Below are 18,654 nucleotides of genomic sequence, written 5' to 3'. Positions count from 1 at the left end.
TTGTGTTCATTTTAGTGTAGGTAACAGTTTCTTGCCAAAGCAATTCCCATCTTTTTTATTCTAAATGCAAGATTACTAAATGAGTACTGTACTTGTAATGTCTTGACTCTCTCAGTAGTCACAGTCCTCTTTTTCATTAAACTTACTGAATTCACCTACTTTTTCCAATTAGACATTTTGTAGCAGCTAGCCTGTACCCGCTTTCGAATAAGCTGCGCTATAATACTTTTAATAGTTAGGTACTTTACTTTTTTAGTATAATATTTAAACGAAAGATTTTTACAGCTTGAAAGCTTAATAAATTAACTTTCTATGAATAGAAATAGCACCTGGTTTCGTGTTTCGTGTTGAAGTGCTCAATGTATTTATTATCTACTTTAACAATAAGTACATAGTACATACAAAGTATTTGAAATACTTTCTTAGTGCCGTTTTCTCACGTTGCAGTTTTAGGTATACCACAGTTATCCTATAGCAGGTTGTGGTTAATCTAAGTATGAATTGTGTCGCAGTGTCTAAATAACGTTTCAACTATGTGATGTTGCAATGCGGAATAGTGAAAAGGTCTTATTACATTGCACAATCTCCAGGGCAGGTACCCCTTCTTCTAGACGATCGAATTGCATTCGGTTCAAATGAACTCATTTGAGTTTGAGAATGTTTTTCGATAATAATTGTACAGTCGGAGACAGCATAGTGTACCTACCTCCTACCTATCTACCTAATAAAGATCTTATATTTTTTTTGAAATCTTGTGTCTTCATTTCGTCACTCCGTGGTTTGCTATCGAGTACACTATTTAGGTAGGTACTTACATCTCTTTCCTCGATATAACACACGAAAGTGACGCACTGACGCCACTCGCAATAACAAACCACGAAGTGGGCTGGCGCAACACAGTTTATGGTTTCGACATCACTTTGCTGTAAAGAAACTAGGTTTAAACCCTTGGTTTTCTTTGCGCCGAAATAAAGCATGACAATAAAAATGCTATTTTACTTGTTTCAGGTCCGCGCCATGGAGCAGCGGCTTTGCGAGTGGCCGGCGGGCGCTGACGGAGCGCCCAAAGCCATCACTCGACTCGAAGGACAGATCGAGGAACAGGTAAAGTACATTAAAATAGGGCACGTTTGAACATTGTTTCATGTAGTCGGTCAAGCAACTTTGTCAGTAGAAAAAGGCGCGAAATTCAAATTTTTTATGGGACGATTACCCTGCGCCTACAATTTTTAAATTTGCCGCTTTTTTCTACTGACGGAAATGGCTTGACAGACTTTAAATATTTTATAATATATATACTAACTTTTTGAACTCGTCGAAAATATCGTCATATCCGGTACAAAACGCAATAACGAAACGTGAACAAAACGCAGCGGCAGCGATAAATAAAAAGCTACCTAAACGCTAAACGTCACTAAGACACTGACACTGACAGACGTGACGTCAAAATGGAGCTTATGTAGCGATGTTTATTGTTTCGTTTTCCGTAAATTTATGAATGAAAATGTGTATAATAAATTTATTCCAATGTGCATTGCGTGGGTGGCAGGAGTATAACATCGAGTCGTGTCCACAGTTCATACAGAAAAGCTTTTTTTATTAGTATTTGAGCGTTCATTAAACATGGAGGTAGAGCGATGAAAACTTTTACGTTTTCTCTTAGAGTATCTGTTTTATAGCTTTTATTTATAATATCAGTGTACATAAATAAGTTCTGGTTGTAGTTATATTTCTTTAGAAACTTGGATTTGATCGTAAAATCTTATAGATTTTCTTGTTGGAGTAGTTTTACTACTACGCTGGTTTTCATTTAAAAAGCCTTAAGATCCCGTGCTTTAATTATTTCTATTTTTTATTTTATTTATTTGGATTTTTAATACTAAGTACAGATGAAGTGTATAATTGTTTGCCATCGTATTTTCACGGGAACGCACGAACGTGTTATGCTATTTCAGTCAGTCTCAGTACAATAAGTACTGAGGTTGACAGAAGTAGCATCACAAACACGAACGTTTCTGACAAAGTACAATGGCAAACAATTATGCAATACAACTGTACAATGTTTCAGTTAGCTAGATTAATCAATGGCATTGGCAGAATAACAGTGTCCGTTGTTTTAAGCAGAAACCAAATACCGGTATATTTTCATACAAATTAACCTAATGTGATCAATCATTATGCTTACCTAAATACTATTCTATAATATCAAATATATAGAAATATAATATTTTGATTTTTAGTTATACCGGTAACGGTCCCAGTCCTTAAGGGCGCTGTGCCTTCTGGCACAGACATTAGCTGAGCCACTTTTCGTTTTAATTTGTTTGTAAGCATTATTATGTACCTGCGAACTTTTTGAATAAACATCTTTTATTATTTTTTACACTTATTGACAAAATCTCCCTTCTTCCAGAAGCAGTTGCGGCTCCAAGACGCGAAGCAGGTTGAGGCGAAGGCGGCGCGCATCAAGGAGTGGGTCACCAACAAACTCAAGGAACTGGAGCAGCAGAACCAGCTGCTCCGGGAGCAGAACCACCGCTGCAACCAACAGCTGGAGCTGCTTAGGAACCATATTGCTACGCAGGGTAGCCGTGCGGTGAGGACAAGTTTTATTTATTTATTAAACACAGCAAATAATTTTGTAGCTATGCCCAATATGGAAAACACAATTGGATATTTTTTGTTAACCAAAAGTGATCTGTTTCGGTGTTGAATATAATAATGACTTTGACAAACGTAAGTGAAACCGCTAAGTTAGTTAAATGACTTAAAACTGTTAATTTTACAAAGCTTACTGACTGCAGCTTAATTATCTTATATTTTTCACCCAAAAGAATTCTAGTCTCAGAGTCATGTCTCAGAGATCTTGAGATACTTCAGAAATGTTAAGGTCTCAGACCCAACTTACCAACAGATTGTCTAGTTAGTTTTTTTTAGTTATTGATAATAAAGAAAAACTTACAAAAATGTCAAGTCATTTTATGGTAACACTAAATAATATCCCTGCAGTCTAGTTTTATTCTCTAGCAATATTCCCTTACCCTCCAGTTCCTCCCCACTCGAGCGAGTCTGTCCCTCGAGGTCAGGACTGAAGAAGGCTCACCCCGAGCCACATCCAGCCTAATAGCTGCCAATAGGCGGAGATCAGAGAGCCTCGAGGGGCCACAGGTAGTCCGTAGTTGGCTGTCTGTCTCTTTGTTGTGCTCTCATTTTCTTTAGGTGCATCCAGATTTGGGGAATGTGCTGCAATTCTGTTGTTTGCAGAAGGCTTGATTACTGTTATTACCTAGTACACACATACTGTGCACGGTGGGTGAACGAATGGCGTACTAGTGGTGCGTTTGTCAGATCTGGATGCACCTCAATGTTTTGATGTTTAACATAGTTATGAGAGAATAACCCATGTAGCAGAATGGTTTTAATTTAAAAAAATGTTATTTGAATTTCGGGTGTTTTCTCGTATCTATACTTTCACATACTAATTCAATAATAGTTGTTATTTGCACTTATTTAGTAATGTTTTTTAGATAATCATTCAATATTTAAATGCTACTTTAGTTGTTCGGTTCACTTGAGAAATATCTTTTATGTTCCTACCTTTTTTCCCAATGTATCTTGTCTTATCTATGCACTGTAAATTTTATTGTATATGCCCTACGTTTATTTTTATGCACTTAGCTGTCTAATCATTTTTAATTGTGATACGTTTAAGTAAGTGTAAGAAATCTGTTATCAATGGTTAATGCTTGCATGCAAATTTAGTCGAATAGACGAGCAAGGAAAAGCTTGGACAATAATTAAATCTGTTTCATTGCAGGAAGAGTTGAAAAGTTTGTGGCAATTTAAACTAGTTGAAACTACAACAAATCTAGAGTATTTTGTCGTGTATGTGAGATTAGGATTGTTTTTTGCACTTATAAACTAAATACCTATACCTAATTGTTACTTCTTTCTCAGGTGTTAGGTAGTTGTTTCTTTTAATTTGCTAGCACAATTAGTATTGCACGGTGAAAAGAACATCTGCAACCTGTTGTAAAACACAGTTGTAATATTGAAAGCTTGAGTTTCACTAAGTTTCTTTCTCGAATCTATAATTAAATAATTCGTTTCATAAGTCACAAGAGTGAAATTATAGTAAATAATTTTATGAAAACTGCTTGTGAGATCCAGGCTGAAATATTATTGATATACAATTAACGTGTAACTACTTCCTCTTAATTTTAAGCTAAAATAATCGCAACACCGTACAGCACGATCTTCAACTGTCAAACAAGAACACGATTTTTATCTTAGTTTACACATTTCATACAATCCATGAATCTTTGGTGTAATTATTATACTGTATTGTTTTCTGATTATTTCCTATTCTTCCAGTTACCACTAACCTCATCGGAGCCCCACTACAGCACTCCCGTGCGGCACCGTCGCAACCAATCCATCGGCACCCCTCACGCCAGCGCCACCCCACCACCAGTGGTCAACACCATGAACCGTACTTTAGACGAACGGACGGCGGCCAGCCTACTTGCCGATGATCTGGCAGTGAGTATCTTAAACTGTTTTATTACGGATCTTACTTAGCCACAGTACAGTGCGGCATCGGCGTAACCAATCCATTGGCACCCCACACTGAAAAAGTTGGTGACTTGACCGTGACGTCACTTGTGCAGTTTTCATATAAATTCCGTATAGGCAAATCGTTCTGACTGTTCTAAAAAAGAAACTGATTTGACTAGTAGGAAAGTACTATGTTACTTTAGTACAACGACGACAAAATGATATGATATGGATATGATATACACTACAGTATGTACAATGCGGCATCGTGGCAACCAATCCATTGGTACTCCTCACGCAAGAGCCACGCCTCGAGTGGTAAACACTATAAGCTACACTTTGGATGAAAGGACTCCTACAGACGCTATATCGCGTCAGCAAAAAAGTTACCCCTGCTTCTACCACGAGTATACCCAATGTGACCAAAAGGTGTCAAGGTTATTGCATTCATTACTAGCTGTAATGCGAGCTGTACACACTCGTCGAGAGACCCTGAGACAGACCGGGAACGAGTGTGTACATGCTGCTCCCTTATCGTTTCGCTCTTCCTTGTCTCGTCTCGCGCTTCTCCGATTAGATCGGAGCGGTGCCGAGACTCTCTCGGCGAATGTACAGCCGACATAATAGTTTCGAAGCCACATGTGGTGTTGTATTCATATTTTATTCAAATCAGATAACCATTCCATTCACTTAATATTTAGTAGTACGGATGTTCCAATATGGATGGTCTATTGTCTACCATTTTGTTCCGGACATCAATTATCACTAATACAAGCTAATCTGGTGTCTTAACTAAACACTAGAATGTGAATAGCATGTAAATGAATTGGTACAATGCCATTATTTACGTGCAAATATGTTATCACAAGTGAAACAGGATATTAAAGCTTATCTAAACGGATTTAGTCTGATAGCTGCACAGTGGGGAAAAGGTTACCGTTAGTCTTAAAATTTTATGTTTTTATTTTTCAGGCGGCTGTAGAGAATCTCGTGGTGATACCAACAACGCCAAACACATCAACGGATGGTGATACTACGCATGATTATGCGGAAATCTATACACCAAGTAGAGGTAAATATGGTGTCTTCACCATTACTTTATTGTAATTTAATATAAACGCTCAATTCAAGTGCTAGGTTATAAAAAGCACATAAAACTAAGTTACTCGGAATATAAAGCTTAGTTACATGCGCTCGTGATTTTCTATCTCTTGGCAATACTGAGTAGCGTATCTTTGTTGTGTATCTATTATTCTTGATTAAAATTGCTAGCTGACTCATCTGTAGCTCGTTTTGCTAGATATCTGGGCGGACGTTTCGCACATACCTTTCGCCGTTTCATCTTCATTTGTCTTATTTGTATTTTATGGGTATTTTTCAGAACGTACGCCAGCGTGGCAGGGGCCGTCAGTGGTTGTCCAGGGCAGCCGCGGCGGCAGTTCTACGGGCGACTCGTGTGCGTCAGACCAGCCGCGCCCGCCCACGCCGCCGCTTCACCGCTTCCCCAGCTGGGAGGCTAAGATTTACCAGGTAACTCTAAATAGAAACGTTCAACGTTTACTCAGTGGTATATCACATATCACTTACATCTTCCGGTATATTTCGACATTGCTATATCAATCACTTCTTCAAATATAATATAAGTATCCGGAGATGCCTTTGAGCGAAGTTCGCTGCGCGACGAGTATACCGTCCTAACGTGATACTCGTGCCTATTAGCAGCTGGTTGTAAAATGTGCAAAAATTAAGTTTTTTATAAACATAGTTTTGCGATTTAGTATTGAAGATGTTCACATGTAACTGCTGAACAACATTCTTAGTACCATTTGTTCTTGTGAATTCAATTATCATTCAGAATTGAATGTTACATGAGGAACCCATTGAATTTTACCCTTAAGCTCACTTTTATCGCAATGTACATGATCGACACTTATACAATTATCCATGTGTTTTAGGTGGCTGACGATGGTTTACAACAATCAGTTGAAGAAGAACTGAGTCCGCCACCGTGTCCACGACCAGTTCACGAATCAACGAGTTACCAGAACATATCCGTCCCTGTCTACGCAACTGTCAAAGGGGTCAGTGCACCATTTATAACTCTCATGACTGTACATAAGGTCGACGATTTCTTGTTACTGTCGTGGTATTAACTAAAGTTTTCTGTCTTAAAAGTTAAAATAAAAAAAAATCTAATTAAAACTTTAAATACGAAATTAAATTAAATTAATACATTTAGTTTAAAATAATAAATGCTTGATTTCAGCGAGCGTCACAGATCCGATCGATGCCATTCACAGGCGACTCCTCAGATGATTCGTCTGACGGTGAAGATTCCATGGGAGTCACAGTTCACAACACACCGCATCATATTTTCGGTAAATAACCTGTCTAAATACCACCCTCAATTGATGTTTCATAGTTTTAATGAGACATTTCATCATCTGTCACCGCCCACGGAGAAAACTATGTCTTGCTTGACGTTTAGATTTTTAGTTTAACAACTTGACCCACCCACCTAAGTGTCAATTTTTTAGGGTTCCGTACCCAAAGGGTAAAAACGGGACCCTATTACTAAGACTTCGCTGTCTGTCTGTCTGCCTGTCCGTCTGCAACTAGGCTATATCTCATGAACCGTGATACCTAAACAGTTGAAATTTTTACAGATGATGTATTTCTGTTGCCGCTATAACAACAAATACTAAAAACAGAATAAAATAAATATTTAAGTGGGGCTCCCATACAACAAACGTGATTTTCTTGTCGTTTTTTGCGTAATGGTACGGAACCCTTCGTGCGAGAGTCCGACTCGCAGTTGGCCGTTTTTTTTTTCAATCCACGCAAAAACCTCAGTCACTGTTCGACTGAATGGTCATGGTCATTCAGGATCAAAACCTTTGGATCGGGTTGCACCAAAACGCTTTTAATCGTGATCGTAGTTCGTTAACATTAGTATTTTTATCGTTACCAGCTCAAACCTCAAGCCAACCAATCAACAACGTGAACCTCACAAACGTTCTCCCAGCCTCGATACAACAGACGTCCAACCACGGCCTAGTGCTAACTAACAGTGCGAACGGCCAGTGCAGTTCATCGGACACGAGTCTGAGTGCGAGCAGTCCGTCCAAGAGTGTGAAGACAAGCTCTAGTCTGAGCCCGGCTAAACGGTCGAGTAGCGGGTCGCCGAGTAAACAGAGTAAAACTAGAGGTAATTGTGTTCATTATTGATGACTAAAGATCTGTAGCTTAATAAGCTAACAGGAAGCCCTGTTATGGTTAATACTAAAGCCCTGCTTTTTAACAAATTTAGTTTGTGATTGGTGTGAAATTTACAAAATGAACAAATTAATTAGTGCAGATCCAGATTAATACATATTTATTTGTTCAAATAAATTGACAGTAAAAAAATGCAGTCGCTTCCTAATAGACTGCGGAATATATGTATACTCTGGCAAGCCAATTTCAGTAGAAAAAGGCGCGAAATAAGGGTCGACTATTACAATTTGGTGTCGTGACCCGGATATTTGTTCTCTCGTGAAGGTTGATTTTAGAATTATATTGGTCGTTTTCGAATTCTGGTAACGTTATGTGTGAATTATATAGGTTTATTTTTTTTGTTGTAGATACGTCGTTCGAGTCGGGCATGTCGGACGACTACGCGATCCCGCCGGACGCGGTGTCGTGCGACACGTCGGCCTCGCTGGCCTCGCTGTGCCGCTCGGCGCCGCCGCCGGCCCAGAGGCACGAGGCTTTAGAAAAAAGTGGCCATCTTGCGAAACTGGGCGGGAAGCTCAAGACGTGGCGGAAACGATGGTCAGTTGAAAACATTTTGTATCGGCGACTGATGACGACGAGCTGATAAAGGGCCAGTCGCATCAGCCACAATCGACAAACTGTTCATCGTCACGTAGTAGAGAACTAAGAAAGTTTCCATACAAGAATTAGCGAATGTTTTGACGGTGACAGATGTTTTGATGCAACTATTTCTACTAAATTTTGGTACAGTACGATTGCTCCTCTGGCTCTACTGATGCGATTTCAATCGAAACTCATCCACGAAGTGCCATTTCCCGGCCTCTGCAATAATGTGCTATTATTTTCATTCACAGGTTTGTCCTGAAAAACGGCACGCTGTCCTACTGGAAGTCGCAATCAGAAACGGCCCGCAAGCCGCAGGGCCAGATCGGTCTCGGCGAGGCCTGCAAGATCTCGCGCAACGAGGGCGCCGCCACCTTCGAGATCTACACCGGCAGTCGCACCTACTACCTCACGGCCGACAGCATCGCTACTATGGAGGATTGGATCAGAGTTTTACAGGTCGGTACTTCTTATACTAAAAATAACATCCAATTGCTAAAACCGTCACGTTCTCCTACTCTTGATTTGCTGTTGCCTAGTACTCCGAACAAACTATGTGGGCTTGTGCTGACCAGAACAGTAAAGGCAAGTAGGTGCAGTCTAATTACCCATTACCTTTGTGTGAATCGTGTGGTCGTGTTAAAAACACCGAGAATAGGAACGGCATTGGGCCCGGACATGACCGAATCGACAACATTTATAGCATTTTATGGTCACAAGGTCAGATCAATCTTGGCGAGGCCTGCAAGATTTTGCGCAAAAATAACCATGATTACAATTAATAAGTGACTATCTATATTTTCAGAACGTTCAAAGGCGAAATGCGACGAAACTCCTACTGAGTAAAGAAGACAACAAGCCAACTATTCAGGGCTGGCTGACGAAAGTCAAAAATGGCCACGCTAAGAAGAGTTGGTGTGTGCTTATCGGCAAGATGTTCTTGTACTTCAAGTCGCCTGGGGACCAGGTATGTTGTAATTATTTATAAAATAAGCCGTGGCAAAACTTTCGTCTATTTGAGAGACGAAATGAAGTAAAAAAGTTTTTTACCACTTATTATGTAGCATGACTTAGATTTTGTCGACTTAATTAACTTAGGATAAATTTCCTTTGCCAAATCAATTAGGATAAATTTCCTTTGCCCTCTATTTTAAAGCAAGCGGCACTTTTCTACAAATTTGGTGCAGCAAACAACTTTTCCTTGCTATTCGTTGGGTAGTTTACTCGTCACGACTTCAATGATTCACAGAAACTACAATCATTATACTTCATAATTCCTACCTCCCAGCGAACTATTCAGTTATCAAGTTTCTATAAAATAATTACAGAACCCAACGGGCCAGATAAACATGCGCGACGCCCGAGTGGAGGACGTGGAGTACGTGTCCGACTCGGACTCGGAGGAGAAGAACGATGACACAAGGAACCATCTGACGGTTGCGATATACCCGCAGCACCAGGTAACTGGGGTCAGTGAGAAAACTTATTACTACGAGTAGTGTCTGTCTGTTGTGTGTATGTGTATGTTCGTGTTTGTGTGGTATTCCATCTGTCCAGTATCCTTGTCCAATGTGCATTTGATCAAAGTTTGGTGACTTCATCAAATTTACTAGAAAAACCGATATTTGATTATATTACGAATGACCTTTAATTCAAAATAGCTACGGAAATAGTATAAAAACTTGAAATTGATATTGGACAAATGGAATACAACTCTTTGGACCTGTTAGACACTACAGCTTTTGTTACTTGGTTGGAATTGTAATTTAGAAAATTATTAATACAAATAAGTAGTATATATTATAGTGAATAACATGTTTTGCTATACCCTTCCAGGGTCCATTATGTACCTATGTAACATACTGGTATGCAAGTAAAGATCTCTCTCTACTATGTGCGTGTTTTGATAACAAAAGAAAGATACACACAAATGAGCCGCAGATTTTAATTTTACGGTATTATATGATGCTATTAGTTATTTGCGAAGTGTGTGATGCGGTAGAGACTAAACGCGACAATAACGCACTTGCCACAGGGTGGGAAAGATGCCAGCTATGTCTGGTTCAAAATTTTCATAGAAATTGTCAGATATCAACTGTCCAATAGATTAAAACTCACTAGTTTTGTTCTAGTGTGTGTTGTTGTAGTTAAAAGAATCGTTATGATTTCTGAGTGTAGCTTGTGTCGTCAGAAAATCTCTTGTTCATTGTCCATTGTATTTAACGTTGAAGTTCTCGAAAGAAAACATGAGCCGGCCTTATGAAACCGATCCATTTGTTGATCGAAGAAAATATAGTTGACAGTGCAATTTTGATTAAAAACAACATTCCAGGGCCCAACCTACCTCCTGTTCGAGACGAAAGCGGACAAGGACTCGTGGCTGTACCAGCTGACGGTGGTGTCGGGCGCCGGCCTGGGCCGGGGCACGCACTTCGAGCAGCTGGTGCAGAAGCTCATGGAGACCGACGGGGACCCGAGTGAGTCATTCTTATTAGAGCTCTTTCCCCCTGCAACATCACGTTTTTTGCGAGTCCGGTTTTTTGCAGGAACCCGTTTAGTAGCATACGTGCTAATATAGTAACGTTCACATGAGTATTCTGTTTGGAGGAACACCCAAAAAATTTCAATTTAAACTTTACGCCAACAAGCAAATGTTGCCCCTAACTTAAACTTCAGTTTTCTCACGTGTTGGAGAATCTGCTATGTTTTGCCCTAAATTGGAAAATTAAAGTTATCAGTGACAATTATATTACACCCGCTCCCTAGGTATGATAAATTTATCCAATTTCTTAGATATTGTTGTGCTAAATCAATGTTATCTTTTATTTCAGATTGCGTGCTATGGAGGCATCCGACGCTATTGTACAGTAAAGAACATATAACGTCACCACTCACGTCGCTAACGTCCGAAGCGTTGCAGGCTGAAGCGCTAAAACTGTTTAAGGTAAGTTCGTTTTTCAGCCACACCAGTCAGGTCAAAGGGTACATTTAATAAATAAAAATATGATTCTAAATATGATGAAATTGGCCTGTTTACACCCGTCGCCGGTTTACAGTAGCGCTATCAGCATTGGCGCCATACACAAATGAAGTTCAAGTTTCTCCTGTACACATACACAAATTAAAGGACTATAAACCCTAAATCTATAAAGACATTTTTTTCCAATTACCTTTTCGGATATGATTATTCTTTGTATGCATACAAGTCGTTAACTATCGTCGACAGGAGAGTGATATTTTTCTTTATATTTTCGACGCCGTGTCAAACAAAAGCTGTTACTCGGACGCCACATCACCGAAGTGTCAAAACTGAAATTGAACTTTATGCATATGCACGTGTAGGTCTATGTCGCTCCGTCTGTGGTCTGTGACGGATTAATCCGTCTTTGCCGGTGGACCTACGGTACGGATATATCCGTCATTGGCGTCAAAGGTTAATCTTATCGGAACCTTTTAATCCTTTGATCGCCATGCTTTTTCGCGATCGGACACGCTTGTCGGATACGAAGTTTGATATCGGGCTGGAGCCGTTCCTGGCGGTGATTAATACATCAGTTCCACGTTTCAGTGCGTCCAACTGTTCATGTCGGTATGCGTGGAGCACTGCGGCATCGACTACCACGTGGTGCTGGCGCAGAACGCCCTGCAGCAGTGCCTGGAGGTGGCGGAGCTGCAGGACGAGCTGGTGTCGGCGCTGGCGCGGCAGACGGCGCCGCACACGCACACCAAGCACGGCGTGCAGGTAACGCCGTCGCCGTCGCCGTCGCCGGCTAGCGCGCGCCGTCACCACAAGCTTAACGTTAAAGCGCAGAAGCTTAAGAATGTAAGTTGCAAGGTTTTACAAGGTCGCGGTGGAGGGTGGTCCGTGAGTTTTCTGGTGGGCTAAAATCGTTGATAAAATATGCTTACATTTTGCGCCTTATCACAAAGCGTAAAGTGCAAATGTATAGACATATGTCTGTATACAATTTGAACGCAGGTATAAAATTTGCTTCGAGTGTCGCGGGCTTATTCTAGTCTATATATTAATATAGAATTGTACAGATACAAATTAAATCAAAAACTAAAATGATTTTTGTGACTATGTTAATGTAAAAAAAAAACATTAACAAAGATCATTTCATTTCTTGTATAAATGTCTCGTCCTGTAAGTAATAAAAGATAACAACATTACACTACTGATGGATAATTGTTTATAAAGGTTATATAATAAAACAAATCGAACAACGAAAAAAAGTCCCACCTAATTATCAAAGAATGATTTCTGGTGTTAATAAAATATTCCATTTACCACTCTTACCGTCCGACCGTGCCTAAAATGTGGAGTGCTTTTAGATAAGAAAATAATCGCATATTAAATAAGATTTATATTTTGAAAATAATGCATATCTAAAAACACTCTAACCCGTTTTAATTTGCTGTTTAATACAAATTCGTTTGAAAAATTCATCAAACTAAATTGTATTTCGTTATTATAAAGATATGGCATGGCTTCACTAAAAAAAACATTAAGTACAATAAATGCAATAATGAAAATACCCAATTTTAATAATCAGGAAATGGAAGCCTCCATTGAATATAAAGTCAAACCAGTATTAATTTAAACCACACTTTATTAATCTCAATAGGAAATGCTTTTATTATACAGAATTTGAAATATTTGGCATTAAGGTTGTAATTAAATGAGTACTGGTTAAAAATTATTTCGCTTTATATTCGCAACGGCTTATGGCGACGCTTTAAAGCTTTCCTTATATTGTCACCTCGTCTCTCATTCATTTGAACACCGGTCTTTTATTTTTTCACTAGCACTCATTCTGTAGTGTGAACTTTTCTGCGCTTAACACCGGCAGCCACAATTTAAAAGGCTTTGAAAAAATATGTATTTCGTTGCGTTCAGAAATTAATTGTAAATATACACTAACAAGCCATTTAGCGTCAGCTTTGTGTGTTGCCTATTAAAAAAATAAAGCTTTGTCTCGTGGTTGATCAATTTGGAATTGTGAAAGTGATAATTTTATTGGCTTCTTTATTATATGCGAAAGTTGTTAGATAATATTACTAATTATTTTTTCGACGATCAAAATTGTGTAAGGGCAAAAGTTGTATTCCAACTTGATCTTATAGTACTGGCAACTCACATAGAAACACCATAGATTAAAAAGTTAGTTATGGTTTAAATGTTGCCAGTGCAGTGAAAGCGATATGTATCTGTTGTTGCAAATTTTCAAATGGAATGTTGGTGTAAATTTCCCCCATTTTATTTTATACTTTTTCCAAGAATGTTGCCCCTCCTTAGACCTAGGGAATGTTTGTTTGTTGTCATCCATACTCTGTCATCGCCCTACGCACTAGATCTTCCTTTGTTATGAAAGGTTGACGTTGCAAGTTTTAGCCTTACCCTTACATTTACTGTTTAGACAACTATATACCTTATTATTATCTAGTTCAAAGTTTATCTTCCGGTGTGCACGGTAAGTATATAGATAAATTGTTTAGTGTAATTGCATAGTGTGTTTTTGGTATACATACGTATAAGAATCAAGTTGAAATTTAAGTAATATATGATATTATTTATATATAGATGTGTCTTAGTCCTGCGCCGTTTTCACTTCTGTATTTTGTCAAACTATTCCTTTACCCTTCAAAGCTTAAAGACGCATACCACCAGCGAATTCATAACTTGACTTATCATTATCAATAACTTATCTTAGTCTTTGTTGATTAAGATTGTATTGACACGTTTATGGCAATACTGTTGTTTAGAAAAACAGTGCTCTTTCTAACTTGTATATTCTATCCAGTAGAATATTTGACGCTATTTGTCGCCTATCAATAACGTTAAAGGGAGATACAACTGAAAATTTAAAGCTTGTAGTAATGTGATTACTCGTGGAAATCGTGCTTGGGCATTGGACAACATTAGTATTTGGGCACTATTTCTCGAGCAACCCGTTACTATTTAAGTATAATTCACACACATACTATGCAGTTGCACTGAATCGTATAAATATGTACACGCGGGTGATATGTTACATCTGTATATATTCACTGGGTGAAAAAGCTAGAGGATTGGTGTATTGGGTATATGTAAAAGCACAAAACACAATAGCGTATAGCACTGGCACTAACTAATGTACAGAAAAGGAATATATGAAAAAATATATCTGTACCTCTAAATCTGGGAATTACACAACTATGTGTAAAGAGTCTGTACTATATTATTTTATACTATAGAAATTCCCAACCAGCATTGGGACTCAAAAACCAGCAGTGAAATGCTTAATCACATAACTGTTATACAGTAGGAGGTACTTCATTCCGAAGACAGAAGTTTCACTGTGAAAGTTGTTTTTGACAGTGTATAAAAGTACAATCAATTAATAAAAATGTAATACGTACTTGCAAGTCTAATTTTTTTAGAAAATAGGGGAAGTGCTGCAGTTAGGGGAAGAAAAAGGGGTATTAAAAAGTTTTTTCAGTCTGGTAACAAATGTGTTAGCATTAATGTCTCACATTAAGGTGAATCAAAGTATAGAAGATGTGATTATAATCCCTGTCGACGTGCTTTATTCGGTATAAATAAAATTCGGTAAACGTAACAATTGTACTTTTGGACATTAGGTATTTTTTAAGATAAGATAGGAAGATGCAGAACGAGTATCTTTTGTACGATTTTTTTAACAGAAATTATTTAAGGTGCTGCTCTTTTGGAAAAATGAAGAACAGCATTCGATTGTTTTAATAAAATGGCATAGAGTTGTTTCATTCATTAAATCCCTAAACTGTACACTGTCATTGCATTTGTTGTGTTAATATTGGTAAATTCACTTTCCTATTTTTTCCACTTATGTCATGCAATATGTGTTTGTGAAGTATGTTTGTGTCACATATCACTCATACACATGTGTTGAGTTGACATCCTTCAATCGCAATGTTACATAATTATTTAATAAAATTATTTATAGTCCATGATCATTGATCACATAAGTAACTGCATATTAAACTTGTCTACGCAAAATGGTTATGGAATTTCCAGTAATTTCAAATTTGTTTGCAAATAGTTTAAAATAGAAAAAGGTATCTGAAATAGGTAAGTTAATTCACAACGAGGGCAGGATACTATTTGTATTGACTTTGGTAATTAAGGTCCTTGTTCGTCCACTTAGGCATAAAATGTCCGGATTTGATAATTAACAAGCTACCCAACTAAAATCTTTGTAACGGGCATCTTAAACCATAAGAAGGTAGTTAAAACACCCCAGTAGCCTCCCATAGACCACCAACATTTCATTTGTACAGCAACTGCTACTATGCGCGACGCAATCGCTGTTCACGTGCGACACCGGCGCCGCGTCCGTCGGCGGCGACAACAAGAGCGACACCGCGCCCAGCGGCGGCTCACCGAGCTCCATACAGGTACACGAAGTTCCGGGAACGAAATACAGATGGCAGTGTTAGCAATGTGATGATATACTCGTATGTAGTCCTAAGCGTCGGCCACAGATGGCGGTGTAATTAATATGACAGTTGCTAGTCAAGTGTGCGTAGTTTCGCACACGGACGATAGGTGGCGTTTTTATTAATGTTAGAATTCAAAAATATACAACGCCCGGTAGATAGCGTTATTTTACAATAGTCTATGCGTCAAGTGAAAAATGAATGTGCGAGGAAAAGAAGCCAATATATTATTTACTTATTCGCAACTTAGAGTTAAGCAAAGTGAGAAAAGCAATAGTTAAGATGAAATTGGAAAAAATACCTACTAACAAATTTTAAATTAATCCATTTTTGGACCTAACGGCAAAATTAATGTGTTTTCGCCATCTGTCAATTAACTTTGTTCTAAAATAATATATAAACTTTTCTTTAATTGTATTTTGTAACATAAACACAATAATTTTGCTAGTTGTTTTAGTAATCTCTGTCAAATCACCATAACCTATGGAACTTTCCAGGCGCCTCTACTCTCCGTGGATTGCAAGAGCAACCCACCAACATACAGCTTCGTACAAGGGTGGCAGTTGTTAGCGCTGGCTGTAAGCTTATTCGTGCCGCGGAACAATAGGCTGTTGTGGTACCTGAAATTACACCTCAGCAGGCATTCTGACTCCAAGTGAGTGTATCTTAGTTTAGAGATGAGTCTTGATTTTTCCGACGTACGTACAGTTTCGTGCAATGGGCGACAGCTACAGATGTGACAACCCATGAAGTCGTCGTCAAAAAAATATGTCAATCCAATGTTCATTTGCATTTAAAAGTAACACCACGTCCAAGCGATCTCAAAACTTCAATTATTGGGTTAATGTCCAGATAAAGAAAAAGATCCCAGAATAAAACAGCCTTACATTTCCAGAACGGAATGCGGCAAATACGCAGCCTACTGCTCCCGCGCTCTCGAACGAACCATCCGCAACGGCAGCCGCGAAGACAAACCCTCACGCATGGAGGTGCTCTCCATCCTGCTCAAGAACCCCTACCACCACTGCCTGCCTCACGCCATCCCCGTGCACATGCTCAACAACACCTACCAGGTATACAAAACAATCTGGACACTTAAACCACTAACTACACGGTCGGCAACGAGCCTTCCGACCACTACGACCTTGGTAGGTTCCTGGGAACCAAATTGTGTTGAGCCCCTACCAAGGTCAGGGTGGCCTTGGTAGGTGCTCAATGGCTCAATAAATAGCCGGGAGCTTTGTTGACAGTCGTGTACTTCGTGTAGTAAGGTTCTTTTACGCGAAATGCTTCTTACGGTTTATATTTTAGGATGCTTGGGGTCAGGATTTTGTTGGAATTTCATTTTTCTATACATGTCATACAAGATATTATTTTTAAGATATTTAATGTTGAGTCCTTATTTAACTTAGTTTCGGTATTTTTTTCCTTATGGTTAGCTGTGCCAGCAGACTGGACAATAACACTCCCATTTGTATTAGGTACATTTGCTCCGTGATTGATTGTTTTCTATGATGAAAGGGTTTCCATTATATCATTGGAGCTGCAAGTACTTACAGCCATTTTCCATCCAACGGATCTCTTTTTACCACCATACCCGTTTAACACATCATGTTGTAACCAGGTGATAAGTTTCGACGGGTCGACGACGGTAGAAGAGTTCCTGGCAACGTTAAGCACGGAGCTGGGCTGCCGCGAAGCCACCACCTCTGGTTTTGCGCTATTTAGCGACGACCCCATAGAGAAGGATTTAGAACATCACATCAAACCCGATAAGAAGGTAAGGCCATTTTCAGATTTTGGATACCAATGTGGACGTTATCATAACACTCGGCAAGGGTGTCGTTTTCATGGTTTTCGTGGTTAAAAATCTGGAAAACGACTACCATGGCATTTTTTTTACGAAAATTGCTAACTTCATCTTGAAATACTAAGTTATAAGTTTTCTGAATCCAGTTCAATTTATTTGGTTAGAAGCTGTATGGGTAAACTACTTAACAAAATTATTTTCACCTTGAACGTTTTACCACTTAAGCAACATCAGTTCGCTTTTGAATATATGTGAATGACTAAGACGTGAATACTTAATATGCCTCTGAAACAAAATCTCACATTTCCAGTTATGCGACGTAATATCAAAATGGGAAACGGCGCTCCGCGAAAAAGGGTCAGGAAAGTTCGAGAACTCTCGAGTGATCCGATTGACGTACAGAAACAGGCTGTATTTCAAGAGCTCCGTGCGGACCGAGACGGACAAAGAGCGGCTGTTACTCTGCTATCAAGTTAACCAACAAGGTAAGCTATCAAGTAATATTCACATGAGAGACCGCGCTGTAGAAGAAAGGGTCGTGAAAGTTCGAGAGGTCTCGAGTGATCCTACTGACGTACCAGGCGGTGATTGGGAAACCCCGTGAAAGAAAACTGGAGAACCGAAGGGTTGACCGTGTCTCTCTTGTCATAATTTTTGAAGACCAAAGAGGTAGTCGGCATGTTGTACATGGCGTTTACATTTGCTTTTTTGTTTCAACTTCCAGCTTTAGCTGCCAGCAATACCATACCGGCAAAAGAGCAAAACAATAACTGACAATTAATTTGTACAGAAATAAATACATTATTTATGCGGATAGATGACCCCAATACCTTTATGCTGAATAAAAATGCCAAGGGATAGATCATAGTGACTATCTATGGGCGTTTTTATTTTACTCTTTCTACCTTGCTTCTTAGGCTAGATTTATACACGAGCGTTTTTTTTCCACTTATACAGTGTGTTGCACA

At 39.0% G+C, this 18,654-nt stretch overlaps 1 protein-coding gene across 1 annotated transcript in view; it reads left to right on the top strand.

Moving 5' to 3' along the window:
* Positions 1-18,654, top strand: part of LOC134748027 (uncharacterized protein CG43867) — a 425,760-nt gene that overhangs the window by 391,900 nt on the left and 15,206 nt on the right. The window contains exons 7-27 of the mRNA XM_063682745.1: positions 1,009-1,104; positions 2,414-2,596; positions 3,049-3,168; positions 4,375-4,542; positions 5,530-5,629; positions 5,939-6,087; positions 6,513-6,638; positions 6,824-6,935; positions 7,529-7,765; positions 8,181-8,370; positions 8,667-8,874; positions 9,221-9,382; positions 9,744-9,884; positions 10,748-10,892; positions 11,247-11,359; positions 11,984-12,238; positions 15,718-15,834; positions 16,374-16,531; positions 16,772-16,949; positions 17,501-17,656; positions 17,997-18,171. Of these exons, the coding sequence (XP_063538815.1) occupies positions 1,009-1,104; positions 2,414-2,596; positions 3,049-3,168; positions 4,375-4,542; positions 5,530-5,629; positions 5,939-6,087; positions 6,513-6,638; positions 6,824-6,935; positions 7,529-7,765; positions 8,181-8,370; positions 8,667-8,874; positions 9,221-9,382; positions 9,744-9,884; positions 10,748-10,892; positions 11,247-11,359; positions 11,984-12,238; positions 15,718-15,834; positions 16,374-16,531; positions 16,772-16,949; positions 17,501-17,656; positions 17,997-18,171 (3,289 nt within the window). The remainder of the gene's footprint in view (positions 1-1,008; positions 1,105-2,413; positions 2,597-3,048; positions 3,169-4,374; positions 4,543-5,529; positions 5,630-5,938; positions 6,088-6,512; positions 6,639-6,823; positions 6,936-7,528; positions 7,766-8,180; positions 8,371-8,666; positions 8,875-9,220; positions 9,383-9,743; positions 9,885-10,747; positions 10,893-11,246; positions 11,360-11,983; positions 12,239-15,717; positions 15,835-16,373; positions 16,532-16,771; positions 16,950-17,500; positions 17,657-17,996; positions 18,172-18,654) is intronic.

This window comes from Cydia strobilella, chromosome 15 (assembly GCF_947568885.1).
Source record: "Cydia strobilella chromosome 15, ilCydStro3.1, whole genome shotgun sequence".
NCBI classification, from domain to species: domain Eukaryota; kingdom Metazoa; phylum Arthropoda; class Insecta; order Lepidoptera; family Tortricidae; genus Cydia; species Cydia strobilella.
The sequence above is the reverse complement of the archived record's forward strand: the minus strand, read 5'-3'. Positions and strand labels throughout refer to the sequence as shown.